The sequence below is a fragment of the Lolium perenne genome, chromosome 4 (genome assembly GCF_019359855.2).
Source record: "Lolium perenne isolate Kyuss_39 chromosome 4, Kyuss_2.0, whole genome shotgun sequence".
Lineage (NCBI taxonomy): Eukaryota > Viridiplantae > Streptophyta > Magnoliopsida > Poales > Poaceae > Lolium > Lolium perenne.
Window position 1 is genome coordinate 47,034,122 of NC_067247.2, and position 20,266 is coordinate 47,054,387.

Here is a 20,266-nt window from a genome sequence, read left to right on the forward strand (position 1 = left end):
GGGAGCTTTTTTTTTTGAGAGAGAGCAACCACATATTTTATTAATCAAAAACCAAGTTACATGCAACAACGCATGTGGAAACTAAAAGACAAACCGAGATAAAATGATTATTCTGAATTTGCAGATAAAATTCTAAAGATCGAGAAATACAAAACAATCCCTAGGGTTTCCTGCAACCACCGTAGCCAGCGGCGGCCGTCCAATTTCAACGCCGCCGAGACTAACACAAGAAGAGATGCCGAGCCTCCACCGTTGCAAGATCCAAAAAAGCACCATCGCTAACGAGGCTTTGTGAGTTGATGAACAGGCTGCAAGCAGCGAGGCACATGTCGTTGTGGCACGTCGATCGAGGGACGTCCCCGTGCTGTCTTGGACCAAGATACGCCACCTCCCATCGATGAATTCGGAGAAAAATGGCATATCCACCACCTCCGGACCAACATCTTTGCTCCAGAAGAATCACCTCGCCCTTGCCAGTGCAGTCGTGGACAACAACAAACGTCTATGGGAGCCTTGGGAAGGCAAGAAGAAGTAGTTCTTATTATGTTGTTGGATTTCGGTTGGGCTTTGTTCGTGTAGTTGAGCCTGGACCAGGAAGGGGATAGACACGTCCTAGGCTATTACAGTATTGCTTAAATAATCCACTCAATAATCAACGAAGGTACTAGGAGTCACTACAGTTCGGTGATCGTGAGATCCAAGCAATGGGAGTGTATCGTTTTGGAGACCGAGCTACAAGTAGCTCTTTATTTCCAAACACTTAAAAATTATATATAAATTTTTAAAAAATATCTAAAACAAAATTCTGGAGATAGGTAATGATGTGCGCTATAATGGTGTAAAATCTCAATGAAAACTGATTTGTATTCTAGGCTACACAAAATTAACAAAATCTGACAAATTTTATAGTATTGCAATGTACATTATTCACTATAAAATTTGTTATTTTTGTGTAGCCTAGAATATGAAGTAGTTTGTATTAAGATTTTACACCATTATAGTATACACCATTACCTATCTGTAGAATTTTGATTCGTATTTTTTGAAGCTTTGAAACATGAATTCCGAGTGTTTGTAAATAAAGGGCTATATGTAGCTCAGCTTCCATTTAAAGTTTTCCCAAGCAATGGTGCCGTCTTTTGATGTTGTTTCCTTTAAACATGAGCGGAGTCATAACCTGACCAAATATGCCTCAAATTTGGAACCAGGCCGCTATTTATGGTTGGATTTTCCGCCTGATCCATGAGTTGTAATGATGTCGATTGCAGTTTAATAAAGCGTGTGGTTTTCCCTCAATTTTTTTTCTTTGTTGCTTATTATGTACAGACACACATTCTTGCTAAATAATTATCCAAAAATGAATAATTCAGCATGTTTCGTTAAAAAGTACTATTAGTTTTTAATTTTGCTTTTGTAGGTTGGTTGTAGTTTGTTCAACAAAACGATTAGAAAATGTCCAAGTCCTAATTAGAGACGACTACTTTAAATAGCAATACATTTCTATAAAAAAATACAATACACCGACTCCACCTCCATCTGGCGCTCCATCATCGTCATCGAGAAGTAAATTCGGGTAACGACTTGCTTGAAAAGTCCCTACTACGATGGGAACTTATTTTTTAGAACGAATCATCCATGATTTCATCTGTTAAATGCAGTTGTAAATTAAGTATAGTAAATTCACCTGCTACATCACGACACACTGACCACCGTAAACTCATGCTCCTAAGGTGATTTCTAGTTAGGCCAACACGTTTTCCCCGTCTATGGTAAAACACTACCTCAAAAATTCCTGACACACTAGGCGCACTTCTTTTTTTGACAACTAACTAGGCCCATTTCTTATTGAGGCACATCTGTTTTTTTATCATTCCATGTCTATCTTCATCTTCCGCTCGTACATGAACGAGGAAACGAGCACTACAAATGCCGAGGAGGCAGTGCCTCCCGCGTCGTCCTCTAGCTAGGTCCTGGATGAGGTCCCACCATCCAAGGCCGTTTCCGTGTGCTACTGCTTCCTCGGGTCTGCCTCCCATGAGCTCATCCTGCTGCTCACGAGGTGAGACTTGCTACCCACGAAACTCCTCGTGCCACTCCACGCCTAGGGACCAAGGCCCGAGAGCCGAGGGCCACGGGAGCTTCGTCCTGACCTTGGAGGTAAGGCCATGACGGTCGCCTCCGATCTCTACCTACCCTCATCAGAATCAGCTAGAAACAACAGGAATTGGTTAAAATCGAGTCGATCTACTAGAAATTGAATTTTGATTGGCTAGAGTCGAGCTCGGGAGGCGGCGGCTCCGGCGCTGACTTGATATGTTGGTGCTGAAAGTTCCCTCGAGCCAAATCTTATGCGTTATCAAGAGTGCTGAAAAAATTAGCCTTGCCCAAAAACTAGGTATATTGGGTTCTTGTGGTGGATTTCGACAAAAAACTTTGAAATAGTGGTTATTTTTCTATTTTTTAGAATCTTCTAAAGATGCTCTAAGCAGGTGCACAAAGGGTGCTTTTTCTTGTCAAGCTTTAGCAGAATTTTAACTTGAAATAATGAAAATTTGAAACGTGTTAAATACATGATCATGCGTATGTACCTCTGGGTTGAGCTTCGCACCAGTTTTGGCACTTTTTTTAAGATTTGCTATAGTTTTTCGTGCTCAGTTAAGGTTTATACCGTTGGATTACTCAAAAAAATATCCTATACCGTTGGATTGCAAATTGGGTTATAACTGGGGTTTTTTCAGTTGGAACTCGGATTTTTTTCAGTTTCGAGTGGGGATATACAAACACGTACCGCTTGTCCCCGACCGGTGGATCCAATCGACCGGTGCCTTTGAACTGCCGCGCGCCAATTCCTCGTACCTTCCTTTCTTTGTTCCCTCCTCCCACGGTCCCGCTTCCTTCTCGGTCCGTGTCGAAGCCGCGGCTGCTGGATGTTGGCTTCTGCTATATATAAACGCCGGCAGAATATAAACATTCCGACTCATTCGTCTCGTCGAGAAAAGTCGAAGTGCTCCCAAGTTGTAGCTAGCTATACGCAGAGCGACGTTGGTCAAGTTGGTTGTGCGCGTAACTAACTCTCGCATGGCTACCGCGCTCAGGGTGTCCACCTCCACGTCTTCCTCGGCTCCGTCGTTGACCCAGCGGAGGCGACGCGGGGCGGCGACGGTGGCGGTATCTTCTCGAACGCCGCGGAGGCCTGTGTTCAGGGCGCTCGCCGCAGCGTCGACGGTGGCCACGCCCACGCCGGAGAGGCACCGGCCGCTCGCCCTGCCGCCCACGCCCACGTCGGTAGCAGATGCCATGTCCAGGGTCAGGGCCAAGGGCAAGGTACGTGCAGGCCAGGGTGTCAAGAGCTTAATTTGCAGTATGTTTACGTGGCTTCGTGCCGATAGCTAGTTGCTAGCTTAACCAAGGATTTATAATCGCGCGCGCGCAGACGGCGTTCATCCCGTACATCACCGCCGGCGACCCGGACCTGGCGACCACCGCGGACGCGCTCAGGCTCCTTGACGGCCTCGGCGCCGACGTCATCGAGCTCGGCATGCCGTTTTCGGACCCCTCCGCCGACGGGGCCGTCATCCAGGCCTCAGCCAAGCGGGCGCTGGCGGCCGGCGCGACCACGAACGCCGTGATGGCGATGCTCAAGGAGGTGACACCGGAACTGTCATGCCCCGTGGTCATCTTCTCCTATTTCAACCCCATCGTTCGGCGAGGGACGGCTAGCTTTGCCACCGCAGCCAAAGAAGCCGGTGTCAAAGGTGAACTATTTGACAAATCTCACGATCGATCAATTTGAACGTTTTGGAGTATAATTTATCTCTAGAGCCACACCAGTGGAATTTATCATACTTAATTGAATTAATTTGGCTCGGATCATTGTTGAAGCAACACTTGCTAACTAGTTAGTTCTGAAAATGCTAAACTGTTACATGTGTTCCAGGTCTTATCATACCTGATCTTCCATACGACGAGATACGTGCTTTCAGGAAAGAAGCCATCAATAACAGTCTAGAGCTGGTATGTGCAAGCCGGCCCCTTCAACATCAATGACATAACAAGAGAACTCAGGATAGCAAGTGTATAATCACTAACAAGTTGTGTTACTCAATGGCTGTAGATCCTACTGACAACACCAGTTACACCAGCAGACCGGATGAAAGAAATCACAAAGGCTTCTGAAGGGTTTGTTTACCTTGTAAGTGTATGGAGCAAGGAAAAAAATAGCGCGCTATAACAAAATAGCGTGGATCTAAAAATACGCTATTAGCATGCTATAGCGTGCTATTAAGGCGAATAGCGCGCTATAGCGCCGAAATAGCGTAGCGTCGGCTCTCCCGATATGCTATAGCGTGCTATTAGCGTTGGAATAGCGCGCTATTTTTTTCCATGGTATGGAGTACACAATTTGTTACAAAAACATTTTAGAGGATTTTTGTTTCAATTTTGGCTTTTGGACCATGATCTCATGTTCAATATATTTGGGTATAATTAATCGCATTATGAAGGTAAGTGTCTTTGGGGTTACAGGAGCCCGAGCAACCGTGAATCCGCGTGTCGAGGATCTTCTTAAGGAGATTAGGCAGGTTCGTCGCTGTGAAATTTAAAATCGTCTAAATTTCAACTCGTTGTGTTCAAAGTATTGTTTCACGTCTCATTTTTTAATTCTGTGCAGGTCACTGACAAAGCAGTAGCGGTCGGCTTCGGCATATCGACCCCGGAACATGTTAGCAAGGTAAATAGCATATACTACAAGGTTCACCATGCATTTTTTATCATGACTGTAAAATCTCAAAAAATAATTTCGTTGCTAACTTTCAGTCCAAACACTAGATTGCAGAATGGGGTGCGGATGGAGTGATCATTGGCAGTGCAATGGTGAAGCAGTTGGGTGAAGCATCATCCTCAAGAGAAGGGTTGAAGAGGCTAGAAGTATATGCTAGGAGTTTGAAGGATGCCCTTCCATGATAAGTAACGATGATAGTTAATTAGTTGATGGCGATCCATCATGGTTGTCAAATTTTCAATTGGTACAGGTAGAGAAGCTACTTGTAGTTTTTGTATGGCAACAAGACACTATTGTGTAATTGGTGTTCCATTTTTAATTTGGGTGTGCTAATGTATCCACCCCTTTCTTACTAGTTTGATAAACTAATCATCAATGGTTTGCCAACCATCTCGGGCGACTTTAATGATGAAGCCTCTTTAAATTTGCTCCAACTTTCCTCTTTAGCGAGGCGAGAGAAAGTTTAAATGTGAACCATCGATTGTTGATTCATCGATATTAGGTTAGAAAATCTTGTTAAGAAAAGGACAACTCACTAACAAAGTTCACCCAAAAAAGGAAGATAATCAATCTATATGGGCACATCAGTTCCGCATGTAATTTAAGAAAACTTCGACCATCAATTTCATCTACCAAATGTAAGTCAAGTGCGAGAAAAATTATAACTCTAGAGACTTCTTTTAAATATTAACCCAATGATATATGTTTCATGGTACAACGTATATATGGTTGAGGAAACTTATGGGCTTCTTAAAACACGTGCAGTCCTTATAAACCCATACATGAGTATCAACCTATGTTTTCACTTGTATGCTCTCATGCAAAATATTTGAATCCTTCATGTGAGTGATACCTCGCAGGTTGTTCTTATCATATTTATGATTGAATGATATAAAATGGCTACCTTGGCGAATATAAAGAAAAAAAGTATGTGGAACATTTGGTTGAAGTAAATGCTAAACAAAACTATGGATATAATTTTTTTTTACATGCTAGTATGAACATAAAATATGGTGCATGTGAAAAAATAATGGCTTTTTTTATTAGTTATGATGTCTTAAAATAAAAATAAAATTTCAATTTGGAAAGAAAATTTATTATAGAAAAAATTAAAAGTGTGTCAAAAGAGCACCATAATTTCCACTATGAGACCGACATGATTTCTTTTGAAAAAATCAAAAGATATAATTACTAAACATGTTATATACATGTGTATATTCAAGTTTTATTCTTTCTTTCATCGATTCTTGGTTGTAGTACATGGGGCCACCCAGGATGGACAAAAGCATGAGTTTCTCGCTGAGTTAGCTCGTTCTTGAAAAGGGGAATCCATCCCTATGTTACACTATGGGCATTTATATTTAACGGTGTTATCGAAAGTCTAGATTTTAGAGAAATAGATTTAATTTCTTTTAGATAAACTGGGACCTCTCCCCAATTCCATTTGATAGGGGGATTTAAATTTCAGGAAGGCAATTTAGTTGGGCCAATCATAGAGATGTTTCCACTTACGAGAATTTAGACATACCTCTAGCTAATCATAGAGATGTTCATTTGGATGTATCTAGATGCTATTTAGTGTCTAGATGTTATTTAAATTTTGATAAATTTCGAATAACCTTTGTGAGATGGAGGAAGTACATTATAGAAGAGAGGATATGAGGATGTAATGGAATGCATAACAGGAAGAAATTCGATGGTAGGATAGTCGCGTAGACAGGCCGGGAGTTGGTGTGCCCGGCTGCTCCTTGTTCGTGGGCTTGGGTCACTAACACTGCTTGTCTGTTCTCTCTCTCAAAAAAAAAAAAAAAAACACTGCTTGTCTGTGTTTGACATTTCTGCCCTGGAAGAAGGGTGTTCCACGGTCCATTCTCGTGGACTTTCGGCGACGGAGACAGCCCTGGACTTGCTCGTGAACCTGGTACTACTCCAGGGCTCTGGACCCGTGTCACACGTGTGATCCGTCCAAGTGCACGCACGCGCGCCGTGCCGTGGCAACACTGGTCGCACGTTCCTATTGGGGTGAATGGATCTTTGGCTTCCTCCTGGAGTGCCCTGAATCTGGACTGAGCTCTCTACTCATGTCGCCGTCGTGGCCATGGCTAGCTCAGCTCCGTGCTCTGCTGCTGCCTGCTATATAAGCACACACAGGCCACCACCCTACACACAACGTACGAGACTCACTCAAGTGTTTCTTCTACATTCGTTCCGAGTCCAGCTACTTAAGCTACACAGATTGAAGCTACTTCTCCAAGCAACAACTAGCTACATGGCTTTCGCACTGGAGGCGTCCGCGTTCCCGTCATCCTCGGCAGCGCTGAGCCATCCGGGGCGTCGCGGTTCAGTGGCGGCTGCCATGGTGACCGTGCCGATGAGGTTAACGGTCAGGGCCGTCGCCGCCGCCACGTCGGGGACCTCGATCAACCCGGTGGTGAACATGTCAACGCCAGCGAGGCTCGTTGTCACGGCGCCGCGCGTTCCGTCGGCAGCGCCCGTGCCAGTCGCTGGCAGGCGCGCTCTATCGGTGGCGCAGACGCTGTCCAAGATCAAAGAGCAGGGCAAGGTACGTCCGTCCGTGAGTCCATGTCGGTATTTCCCTAATTATTGGATCATGTGCGTAAGCACACAAGAAAGGATAGACCAGTAGATGCTTAAGTTGAAGTATTAACCATTGCGCGTGGGCATGCAGACGGCATTTATGCCCATTTGAATCTTGGTCAAATATATCCTAGGTTTGACCAAGATTTAAACAAGTTTAAAACATGACAATGAAAAGGTAATTAATCATGGATCCTTCTTAATTAATCAGTCAGTCTAATTAAAATGAAGCTTTTGGGAGGTTTTTCAAATTTCCATGTTTGAAACCCAAAACCACACTTCTTTTCATGCTTGACTTCATTTATAAGACACAGTGTAGGGTTAGGGGTAGATGACTTGTTTGATTTGAATGTGTCTAGACCTTCTTCATGAACTTTTGAATGCTTACTATATGACATAAGAAGATTATGTGCTTTCGTTTTTTTATTTTTTTATTTCTTATTTTATGCTCATTTGAATATTGGTCAAATCCTAGGTTTGACCAAGATTTAAACAAGATTAAAACATCAAAATGAAAGGGTAAGCCTGGATCCTTCTTATGCACTCTAAAATGTGAAGCTTTTGGGGTTTTTAAAAATGATCCTTCTTAGTCCATGTTTGAAACCTGAAACCACTTCTCTTCATGCTTGACTTCATAAGACAGAGTTTAATTAGGGGTTAGGGGTATAGATACATGATTTGTCTGGTTTGAATATGTCTAGATCGACCTTGTTTAACAACTTGAATGCTTACTATATGACATAAGAAGACTATGTACTTTGGTTTTTCATTTTTTTCAATTTTTTAATTTTCTACCCATTTGAATCTTGGTCAAATCCTAGGTTTGAACAAGATTTAAACAAGTTTAAAACATGAATAATTTTCTACCACATCTCTTCATGCTTGACTTCATAAGACAGAGTTTAGGGTTAGGGGTAGCCACATACATGATTTTTCTGGTTTGAATATGTCTACACCTTGTTTATCAACTTAATTGTATGCTTATTATATGACATAAGAAGACTATGTGCATTGGGTTTTCATTTTTTTATCCCCATTTGTTGAATCTTGGTCAAATCCTAGGTTTGACCAAGATTTAAACAAGTTTAAAACATGAATAATATGAAAAGTAACCTGCATCGATCCTTCTTAGCCACTCCAAAATGAAGCTCGTGGGAGGTTTTTGAAATTTCCATTATTTTTCTGGTTTGAATATGTCTAGACCTTGTTTATCAACTTGAATGCTTACTATATGACATACACAGACTATGTGCTTTGGTTTTTGTTTTTTTTTTGAATTCTTATGCCCATTTGAATCTTCGTCAAATCCTAGGTTTGACCATGACTTAAACAAGTTTAAGACATGAATATGACAAAGTAATCATGTATCCTTCTTAGTCACCCCAAAATGAAGCTCTTGGGAGGGTTTTTAAAATTTCCATGTTTGAAACGAAAAACCACTTCTCTTCACCATGCATGCTTGACTTCATAAGACAGAGTTTAGGGTTAGGGGGTAGATACATGATTTTTCAGGTTTAATACGTCTAGACCTTGTTTATCAACTTAATTGAATGCTTACTATATGACATAAGAAGACCTTGGTTTTTCAAAAAAATTTTGAATTTTTATGCCCATTTGAATCTTGGTCAAATCCTAGGTTTGACCAAGATTTGAACAAGTTTAAAACATGAATATAAAAAAGTAAGCATGTATGCTTCTTAGTCACTCCAAAATGAAGCTCTTGGGAGGGTTTTCGAAATTTCCATGTTTGAAACCAAAAACCACATCTCTTCATGCTTGACTTCATAAGACAGAGTTTAGGGTTAGGGGGTAGATACATGATTTTTCTGGTTTGAATATGACAGATTTCTCTTTTTTGTTTCTCGATGTATGTTTCGAATTTTGACTTGAATTTTTTAGGGGTTATCTTAATATCTATGAACATGCATGATTTTTTTCAGATTTGTTCGCAGTGTTCAAATTTGAATTTAAACCGCATGTCACACGGTGACATGCAATAGGTGCATGTCACCTGATCTGCGGTGACGCTCGGGCTAAAAAGAAGACCTTTCCACCTCATTTCCTCCACTGTTTCACATATTTTAGCTTCTATTTATGCGGTGCCGTGGAGGTGGGGGTCTGGTCGTCACCCTCCTCCTCCCCACCTCATTTCCTCCACTGTCTCGCAACTCCTTGATCTACTACTCCTATCCATATACATCCCACTCAAATGGATGTATTTGTAGATACATCCATTTTTAGTGGCAGTTAATATGGACCGGAGGAAGTACTAATAATATGAGGCATGTTTTTGAGCTGGCCCTGTTTAGTAGAGTTTACATTTGAGAGTTACATCTTTCTACCACCATTATTTTTGATTTAGCTTGTCTTTTGTGCCCACCATTTTATCGAGCAGGGTTAATGCAAGATCCATAGCAAACTAGCTTCTCATGACATTTTTTTGGCGGAGTGCATCTTCTCATGGCGAGCTAGCGACTTTGCCACTAGAGTTTTTTTTTTGTTGAACTAGTACATTTTTTGGATTTTCCCATTTTATTTGTGCACAAGCTATGAGCCGCCCGCAATTCAGCACCATATATTGGCGGGATTTTCTAGTTCAATTATTTTGTACTAGGATATTAGCAGGATGCTATCTTCTAGGGCTTTCATTTCCCCTATATCCAGCCCCACCCACGGACAAGCAAGGGCCTCTCTCCCTACCTCGCACCTAGTCCGTCTCGCTCCCTCTCGCCCTCCATCCGTAGCCGACATCCACCGCGCCGGAGCGCCTCAGCGACGCCGTCAACCACACTCCGTCCGCTTCGTCGGATCTGCTTCCCCGACTCACTGGTTCATCTTACCGGCTGGCGAGATCGGTACACAAAGCGCCACCATGATCCACCGAACCAAAACGAACGGCCAACGCGCCACCTCCCCCGTCGACCAAGGTTGAACACTTTGTCCGGCAGCTTTTGTTATGTATTTGATTTCCGAGACTAGTTTATTGCTTGCTTCCACTGCTTGTTATTAGCATCTGTTTTTTTTGTAATGCCTGCTAGATATTCCCCTCGAGAATGCCTACGAAGAATCTCGGAGGCAAAATATCTTGCAGAATAAGATAATTGCAGCCAAGCTCGGCATACTGTGGAATGGGACAAAATCACCGCACCCCAAGTCGTTGCCGAGATTTTTCACCCGTGTGATGTGCCGCCAAAAGGACGATTCCGTGGGGCAGCTCGCCGAAGAAGGTATTTAGCCGCACTGCTCAAATTTCATATGTGTTGTTTGCTGATTGATTTGATGAACTTTGATTTGCAGCAGCTAGCCACCGCTCATGTTCCTAACAAAGACAAGTGAGCGCGCCAAAGGATGCGGACATTGGTAGAAAGGAGGCGGGATTTGGTCCTATTGTTCTAGCAAGCAATCATTTGAGGGGCCGCCTAGGATCAGCACATCCGGATCCTCCCGAGCTCAACATTAAGGAGGTAATTTTATAATAGTGTTTTAAACATGACCTAATCTAATGTACTGAAAGAGATCAAACTGTCAACTGGAGTGGAGTGGTATAGATGGTAGAGATATAGATATAGATTTCAGATTTCCTAATTTTTTCTTGAAAATAGGGTCGCCCTGCCTCTGCATCCAAATGATGCTCCCACCCTTTTATTGCAATGTTTTAGACTCCAGTTATGGTTTAGAAACTCAGGGGTTGGTCAATGTGGTGAGATGAATCAACCAACATATTTCGTTTTAATCTAGATTGATTTTATGCATGGCAAATCGCAGAATCAAGTGATCAAGCCATGTCCCCGCCAAGCAGCATTGTAGCACAGATGTCCAGAGTTCCAGTGATGCAAACGTTTGTAGGAACAAAACAGAAGGATGTGGCAATGGGGAAGCTAAGATTAGGCGTCTTCAAAAGGACTTGGATGTGGCCACTTGGCGGAACAAAGAAATGAACCGAGGATGGAATTCTACAATTCAAGATGGCCTACATGCTGTTGCTGATCTGCAGAAGCTAGTGGCTGGCAACTTGGTTACCGCTTTGGCTGATGCAGATGTCCATGAGATCAACTGGACGATCTTGGAACAGGTGAAAGCACGAGCAGAAACTCTGCACTCATCTTTGCAGGTAGATGATTTTCAAAGGGTGATGCAAGAGCCGCTATATGAATAGATTGTTGTTTTCAGTTGATGATGTCCCTGGTTCTTTTGTTTACTTATGTGCTGGTAGTACTTAATTAGGGGAACTAGCTTGTACAAGTAATTTTTTTCCGATAAAGTTGTACAAGTAAATGGCACATGCTTCGCATGTTTGACAAATTAAGTTAAAAAGCTTCACAAAATCCTGCGTCGAAGTTGTTTCACTAAAAAAAAGAGCTCTCACGTGCAAGGCACGTGTAATTTACTAGTATATACTAGTACTAGTAGAGATGGTACACCTAGACATTAGAGATTTGTTTGTTTTAAAGATATTTTTAATTGTGTACAAGATGGAAAATATAACTTTAGGGCATCCACAATGTTGCTATTGCCAAATCTGATACGATGGTGAATTTGGCTTTGGTGTGAAATATAGCAATAGCTCCACAATGTAGTGGTTCCAAATATTTATAACGTGGGACCCGCCATCAAGCTAAAACAACACATAAAGCCAATATGGAACTACTCTCACAATGTAGGGAACTAGTTCCAAATGCCAAAAGTGAAATTTGGCATCGGAGCACCTACTTGCTCCGGTTCCTTGTTTTTCTGGTTTTGGAACTACCTCTACAATGTATGGAACTAGTTCCAAAAGCCAAAAATCAAATATGGAACCACTTTTGGCTACACGTTGTGAATGCTCTTAGCAAATTCCTAGTATTTTTCATGGTCGATGTAAAAAAAAGTATTTTTCATGGTTGATGTAAAAAAAACAAGTTTTTTTCATGGTCGATGTAAAAAAAGAGAGAAAACATGTCTCATAAAAAGCCTTATGGTTAGCACATTTTTTTACGGAGTAACTCTTTTACATAGCCCAAATTACTATTCGATTTTCCATTGAAATATTTTATGTGTATAAAGCAAGCGAAGAAGTACACATGCATTTTTCGTTTTATTCTTTTTTGACATTTTTCAAAATGTATAGAAGATGAATTTCGAAATAAAGAGATCATATGCACCCAAGAACCAACAAGCATATCCCCTTGACCCCGAACATACTCAGGGCCCTTTTGTTGTGGCTTTTTTTTTGCCTTTTTGGCTTTTGGATTTTGGAAGCCAAAAACAAATATTATATTCTTTTGGCTTCCAAAATCCAAAAGCCAAAAAGCCACACCAAAAGGACCATCAGCTTCAGACTGGATTTCGTAGGCTAGGGTTCCACGCTTTTCCACCAACCAGTAATAATTTCAACTCTGCCCCAAAATTCCCGCCGAAATCCCCTCCCGCTTCCAAAATTCAAAGCGATGTGAAATAAGTACGTTGTCGATCTTATCCCCCGGACCGCTCAATTCAGACCTATCACGGCGGCGCCGAACCCCGCATCTCTCTCTCACGCTTCCACCCTGCATGACCCACCGGATCATCTCACACGCCGGCGCCGCCCACCGTCCCACTCCCACACCAGCACTATCGCCTTCTCATCGGCCACCGTAGTGACCGATGACGTTCCGCCGTCTCCCTTGCTTTTTAGCAAGCCGGAGTAGCTTCCACCTCCCCCACCCCCCCCGACGACCACGGTACCATACGAGCTCCTTCGTAGCCGACGTCCACCGCCGCCTTGTCGCCGCGCCACCATCGCCGGGTTCTCGTATCTTAATCCCCTACTCCTTCCGTCCACCGGACTGGAGAGATGGGCGCCTCCATGGTCCACGGCAGGAAACCAAAGCGTACATGCGCCCACTTCCAAGAAGGTTGATATGGCCGCATTCGTTATGCATGTGATTTCGAAAAGTATTTTTTTGCTTACTTGCACCGCCATCTCATTAGCATTTTTTTTTGTAATGCATGCTAGATATTATTGCAATACAGAAGAATGAATTAAAAGAGAAACGGATACGGAATATATGTAGAAGATATACAAGCCGTGTGGCCACAAGCATTTGTAACGCTATTGCCTCTAGTGCAAACCTGAACAAAATCGGAGAAGAACCCTTTCCCCTCCCCAAAGATAAAGAACAATGTTATGATTCACAATTTGATCCTGCTGAGCCTCTTGGAGAGCTGACTCAGGAAGATGCCTTGCCTGACCATTCTCCTCAACCCCACCAGGTGATTTCTGTGTTTTTACTTTGAGATATCTGTTGCAACTTCCATGTGTTGTATACTTGTATCCTGAATCCCACCAAACATGTTCACATGCCACCTCTAGGTCTCCTTAATGCATCATATATATGTTCATGCACGTCATCCTTTACTGTTCTTCATTCTATCCCATTTGCATATCATCATATATGGGACTTCTGTAGACTGAAATATCGTTTATGTGTGCTAGGAATCTGCAGCTTCAAGTAAGAATTTCGCAGGAACCACCAATGAGAGGAAGACCATTCAATATGCACCTGAATCGGTGATAGAACAGCTGCAACCAAAAAAGAAACATGCTTCTGCTACTAGACAGTCTCAGCGATTCATGGCACTAGTTGAAGAAAATAACGAAAATGCTAAGAGTACTGAAATAAAAAAACATGGTGAACACCCCAAGAGGTTGAATCAGCCACCTGTTACCAATCCAGTCAACCAGCGACAATCGGTAGCAGAACCAGTTTCCACAGCAACTTCTCAGCCACAATTGGCAGCAGAACCAGTTTCCACAGCAACTTCTCAGCCACAATTGGCAGCAGAACTAGTTTCCACAGCAACTTCTCAACAACAATTGGCAGCAGAACCAGTTTCCACGGCAACTTCTCAGCCACAATTGGGATCAGCAGTAGCTGTGGTAGGAAATACTGCCCAAGGACACACTGTACCAGTCCCAGCTGACACAACCACAATCGGCCAAACATCATAGCACAACATCAACAAACTGTTGATGATCTCCCACTGACCCATATTAGTCCTGCCATAGACAACTCCCATGAGGATGAGCCCCACACCGAAGAAGGTACATTTTCCAATGCTTATAGTTTCATTCTCCGTTATAAAGTTATACTTTATAGATAAATAAATAAATATATATAAATATATATATCTACCTTGATAGCTTGATGTAATGCTTAACTTTGTAGTTGCACCACGATCAAGAAAAACGAGGGACCCAACAGTAGGGAAAATGTTCGTAGCTAAGCTTGCTGGGATGGAATCAAGATTTCGCCTTTCATCTATCGTAGGTGGCAGAAGGCCACTGGACCCAGAAGAATCTTGTAAATTAGCATCGGATGTAGGAATTTTTGTCAGGAATGAAATTCCTATCTTCCCAACATGGAAAGAGCACGTAGACACCTCTGCGCATTTTGAAAAATTAGTGCACAGGTTACACGTAAGTCATCTTTCTCTTGGTAATGTTACTCATACTAGTATACCACATTGGCACGTCCCGTTCCTTCTAGCTTGTTGTTGGCTCTATGTATATCGCACCAACGGTTTATATTGTTGTGAACAGTTAAGGTTCGAGTTCGATGAGGACCAAGAGGAAGTAAAGCATGTTCTCAACAGTCTATTCTCGACTGTCACACAAGATCGCAGCAGGCTAAAGAAGAAATACTTCACTGGAAAGATTACTGGGAGTGTTCCAACTATATCTCCTTTTAAGCAAATGACTGACAAACAGTGGGGAGATCTTGTGAAGCACTGGTCTGATCCAAAGAATATGGTATGATTTGTAAGACTGATACCAGATCACATCTTGGATTCTTATTTATAGCAGTGTCTCACTAGTCTCCTTTTTGCAGAATTTGGCTAAACAGAATCAGAAAACCGCGGTAAACTACTTTTACCTAGCCGTACGGGATCTCGTAACCTTATAGTGCACATTCGGCAAAAAGTAAGGACATGTTGTTTTATACTGCTATTTAGAAATATTTTAGTAAAAGATCATGCAGAGTATATACACCAAGCATGCAGCTTATATTATGATCCTCCATTTCAACCACATTATTCGATTTATAAATGGTAGTACTAAAATGCAGATGTTACATAATGCAAGTAAAAGGGAACCAAACAAAGAGATGACTCTGCCAGAGATTTTTGAAGCATGCCAGAAGAACAAACTTGAAGTGATTGGAGAAGTCGCACAGAGTGTTCTTGTAAGTCTTCTAAAAGATTGAAATTTTGTGACGACTCACATCCCAACTTGTAGGAGTAGTAAAGTACATGCCAATATGATATTATATATGTTTATTAAAATTCATGTGATGTGAATCAGACATGCCAAACTGTAGGAATAAAAGTAGGTCATACACATGATAAATCTACTATCAGCAAGTTTCTCTGTAGTAACTATCATGTTTACACATGTGTACGAACTGAATTTTTTGCAGGAAAATATGAAATTAGAGATGGCAAAACCCGGTAAAAACGGTCTGGAAAAAACCGATGAAGAATGTGTGAAGGCATTTTCTATGGCAATAAAAAAGAAAGGCATTGCCAAAAACACTTTCTTACGGAATGCTGGACTGCTGAAGTGCAAGTCCATGTCCAAGTCAAAGTATTTGCATGCTCAAGTTCTAGAGGAGCAACTCCAAGTAGAACGAGCTGCATCAGCTGCGCTAAGACTAGAAGTCGACAATTTTAGAACGATAGCAGCACAGAAGGAGGCCCTACTGGAGCAGGTTAGGAATGCTAGTTAGTAAGAAGAGTATCTGCTAGATAATTGGAGATGAACGGGGACAGTGACAGGTCATTACCTTCGTCTTGTAAAATGGTTCCTTAGTCCGAGCATATTTCGTAGGTGCATTTATCTGCAATTGCTATGATCTTGGTGGTCGTTTCCTTGTTGTGATGTGGATTTTTTTTGAACCGGAACCCTGCTGATTGTTAATATTATAAGTGGATTGCCTAGCCCTTTCCATCAGTTCTGACTTGTGGTTCCGTTGGCTCGTGGATGAAGCTTGACATGGTATCAGAGCCCATAGTCTCAAGTTCGGACTTTTGGTCGCGTTGGCTAGTGCATTAAAACTTGACACTGATGATTTTCTGTGATCCATTGATTTCCAGCTTTCTACATATAGCCCAGGTCTAGAAGCTTGTCAACTGGTCTGGTTCATTCATCGCTGTATTGAGTGCAATGAACGGAATGTTGCTTCTCCTTTGTGTTGTGCCGCAACACAACAAACTGCTCGCTTCGTACAAAGGCGAGTTGTGAACAAAGATACTTATGTATACTACCAAATTTCGACTCCATATAATCAATAGCTTAACAACCGTCTAATTCAAAATCTCAACACTGTAGCATATACCTCCTGCCTATTGAATACAATTATTTCACACACTGAAATATTTTGTACGCGTTTTGAATTGGAGAACATGGGAACCGACTTTGGTTTCTGATTATGACTTGATGTGACCCTAGGCCCTGGATTCCTGAGCAGAAGGTATGTGTAAAAACAAAGAGATTACGAAGTGCTAATTCCCTTTTTTTTTGTAAGTCCTGGTGGCATTGACACTCCTTTCTTACTTGCTATATTTTTTTGGTGTTTATATATAATAGAGAATTACCAGCTTATTGTCGAACCCGTTAGATTTTGGGCAATAATTGTTACGTGGCTGCTTCTTAATTAAAGTTTATCATGTCATGTAGATGGATTTGTGAACGATGCAGCGGGTCGTTCTTCAGATCGTCTACATGGGATTCCCATCTACATGTATGTTCATGGTTTCATGGAGTACTTCAGCTCATAGCAGCCACATACGATCCTGCAAGATTTGCATTTTTTTTTGACCTTGCAAGATTTGCATTCAATGTATCGCCAAGGCGCGTCCGTGAGAACTCTAGAAACATCTTCGTCAGACTCGTTTTGGCGCACGCAGTTCCCGAGCGAATCCAATGAATTTTGACCGTTCTCTTAAAAAAAAAGGAACTTTGACCGTTGGATCAAGCGTTGGAGAACTGATGTGCCAACGACCAATAATTATGATCGTGGTAACCGATTTTCAACGTGATGATGAATTGATGTGACATTTGGCCGTACTAGTACGGTCTCATATTTTTGTATTACTTAGTACTTGGACTGTGGCCAAATTCGAAATCTCATTCCAGCGGCAAAACTTCCCGCCCGAAAAATACAAATATTTCACACGCTTCTAACTTCCCATTCTACCCTCGTAAAGATGACAACAATGTCCATGTATAAGTCGGTTGGTGGGGGGTCTACTCGTCATTTTTTTTCGATCACCACCTCCCTAGCTCCGGAAACCCCCCGAAAAAAAATTCATTTCCCTCACTCTCTCCTCTGAGACCACCCACCGGAACTTCCCAAGTCCCTCTCTCTCCCACCTCCACACGGCCACCGCACCGGAACATCCCCGCCGGACTTCCCTGGCCTACCCGAGGCCTCGCGATCCTCATCATCCGGCTGTCTGCCGGAGCCGCTTCATCGACGCCGTCATCAACCGGACCGGATCATCCCCGCCGAACCTCGAAACCATATACTCATCCAGTAGTCTACCGCAGTCGTTTCAGCTGCGGTATCGTCCACCCCACCGGAGCCGCTTCGCCGGATCCGTCGTCCACCGCATCGGATCTAGCTCACCGACACCACTGTGCATTAACCGGATCTGCTTCACCGGCGCCGTGCATGATCTAAACTCTTCTACTGTCGCTTTTCTATTGCTTGCCTGCAAGTTCTTGTTTAATCTTGGGGAACTCCGTTTGTGCTAACGACGCGCCGTTACGTTTTTGCAGATGAGATGAGTAACCATGAAATGTAATGGCCGTCTCTCCAACCCCAAGTAGCACATGTAGCGTACTTCATCACCGGATCTATCAACCCCAGGAAGATCTGCTGTGACTCCCACAGAGTGCTTCTCCTAATGTAAGTCCCTTGTTTTAGCGCCATGTTCTGGGTTCAGATGCTTGTTTGTCTGAAGCTCTTTTAGTTCATTCCTAGCTATGACCGTAACACCTTGCTATTTTCTACTTCATTGCTAACTTTAAGCGAATGAACATTTTGGTTTGCATTCTCTGCTCTGTAGATGTAGCCATCATAACTTCTATCTTGCTCAGTCGTTGTTACAAAAATTATAGGTATTATAGTAACATCCTGCTATTATTTAGTTCATGGTCAATTTTAAGTAATTGCACATGTTGGTTCGCATTCCCTGCTCTATAGCTTTTGGCATCGTAACTTCTATATTTGGTTTACATTCCCTGCTCTGTAGATCTAGCCATCATAACTTTATCTTGCTCAGCCGTTGTTACAAAAATTATGGCCTGCTACTATATTGTTTGTGCCAATTTTTTACTCCATGAACATGTTGGCTTGCATTCCCTGTACTACAGGTGATGCCATTGTTTTGTATCTAGTTCATTGTAAGCTAACAAAGTAAGGACTTAGTTTGGCATGCTATCACTCTGCTATCTAGCCTGTAGTACAAATATACTTGTTATACTACTAGATAATAATTTTGCGTGCCATCTTGTTCTTCAAAAGCTGCATTATTGACTTGTTTCTCTGACTTGGCATGACGCTCAAATATGGAAAGCTGAACATATTGGTTTGCATTCCCTCTTATACAAGTTCACAGGTGATCCCACTATATTCTCAGATCTGGTCCATCCTAAGCTCCAGCATTAACTATCCTCTATGTGTTGCTCATTACAAGTTTATATCCCGAAACATCTTGATTTGCATCCCCTTCACTATAAGTTCAGGAGTATTATTTAGTTCACGGCCAAAATGAAGTAATTGCACTTGGCACATGTTGGTTCACATTCCCTCCTCTTTAGCTTTTGCCATCGTAACTTCTATTTTTGGTTTACATTCCCTGCTCTGTAGATGTAGCCATCATAACTTCATCTTGCTCGCCGTTGTTACAAAATTTATAGCCTCGCTACTATGTTGTTCATGCCAATTTTGTACTCCCCGAACATGTTGGTTTGCATGGGACTCGACAGTAGTAAGTCTCGCTGTTTCATTCTAACATGCTCTGTTATATTGGCTGTTGGTATGCGGCATGCACTCTTTGTTTGCTTATTGTGCGCATTACAATGATCTTGTTATAACGACGAAATGATGAGTTCCAAATTCTTTGGCAAACAATATTGTAGTGTCTTTGCCTTTTCATTGTTGCTGTCTTAACTTGTAATGTCTTTGTTTCAGATATAGGTGCTGCATGGACAACTTAAAAGATTTGCCGGATCCCTTCATTGTATTGCTAGGTTTAATTACCATTCAATTTCTCTGGGTTCTGTAATATTTTTTCAATGCCTTGAAGATGTTGTATTATTTAGTTATTTTGTATAGTTCTTTCTAGAATTTTTTCTTTGGTGCTTGTGGTAAGTGAGGCTATCCGACAGAAATCAATGCTGCGTAAATATTCTCAGTAGCTAAATCACGAATTCCCATCCCTTAAACGGCCCAATTAAGCGAAATCACATATGTGCCGGCCCGCAAAATCCTAAAGCGCCTATTACGCCGGCATATAAACAAAGAACTAAACGGGCTGGCCCACTTACTTATTGGGCCAGCCCACTTGATTTACTGTGGACCCCACACTTTTATTGGGCCGGCCCACTTGCTTTAAGGTGGACCTCACCCACTACTGGGCCGGCCCACTAACTAGTTGGGCCAGCCCAATTGCTTTTGTGGTGGCCCCCACATACTAAATGGGCCGGCCCTTTAAGACGAAAGTGGGACCCACCTGTGTTTTTGGCCCGGCCCACTATCTTGTTGGGCCGTCCCACTTGCTATATGGTGGACCCCACATACTAAATGGGCCGGACCCTTAACAGGAAAGTGGGACCCACCTGTGTTTTTGGCTCGGCCCACT

The 20,266-nt window shown here is 42.4% G+C and overlaps 1 protein-coding gene across 2 annotated transcripts; it reads left to right on the forward strand.

Moving 5' to 3' along the window:
• The first annotated feature begins 2,993 nt into the window (after nt 1-2,993).
• On the forward strand, nt 2,994-5,117 carry LOC127292386 (tryptophan synthase alpha chain-like). Of its 2 annotated transcripts, none has more exons than XM_051321764.2 (7): nt 2,994-3,324; nt 3,434-3,755; nt 3,938-4,014; nt 4,115-4,192; nt 4,503-4,580; nt 4,670-4,729; nt 4,828-5,117. In XM_051321764.2, exons 1-7 carry the CDS (start codon nt 3,079-3,081, stop codon nt 4,960-4,962), a joined length of 996 nt encoding a protein of 331 aa, XP_051177724.1. In that variant the 5' UTR covers nt 2,994-3,078; the 3' UTR covers nt 4,963-5,117. The 2 variants fall into 2 exon arrangements, with proteins under 2 accessions (XP_051177724.1, XP_071674684.1); XM_071818583.1 differs by having other exon boundaries at nt 4,816-4,954.
• The last annotated feature ends 15,149 nt before the right edge of the window (nt 5,118-20,266 follow it).

Bases quoted from the DNA above. Each gene is read 5' to 3' on its own strand.
- LOC127292386 (XM_051321764.2), top strand. From the start codon at position 3,079: ATGGCTACCGCGCTCAGGGTGTCCACCTCCACGTCTTCCTCGGCTCCG. The intron at 3,325-3,433 runs GTACGTGCAGGC...GCGCGCGCGCAG, and splicing joins GGGTCAGGGCCAAGGGCAAG to ACGGCGTTCATCCCGTACAT. The intron at 4,730-4,827 runs GTAAATAGCATA...TCCAAACACTAG, and splicing joins CCCCGGAACATGTTAGCAAG to ATTGCAGAATGGGGTGCGGA.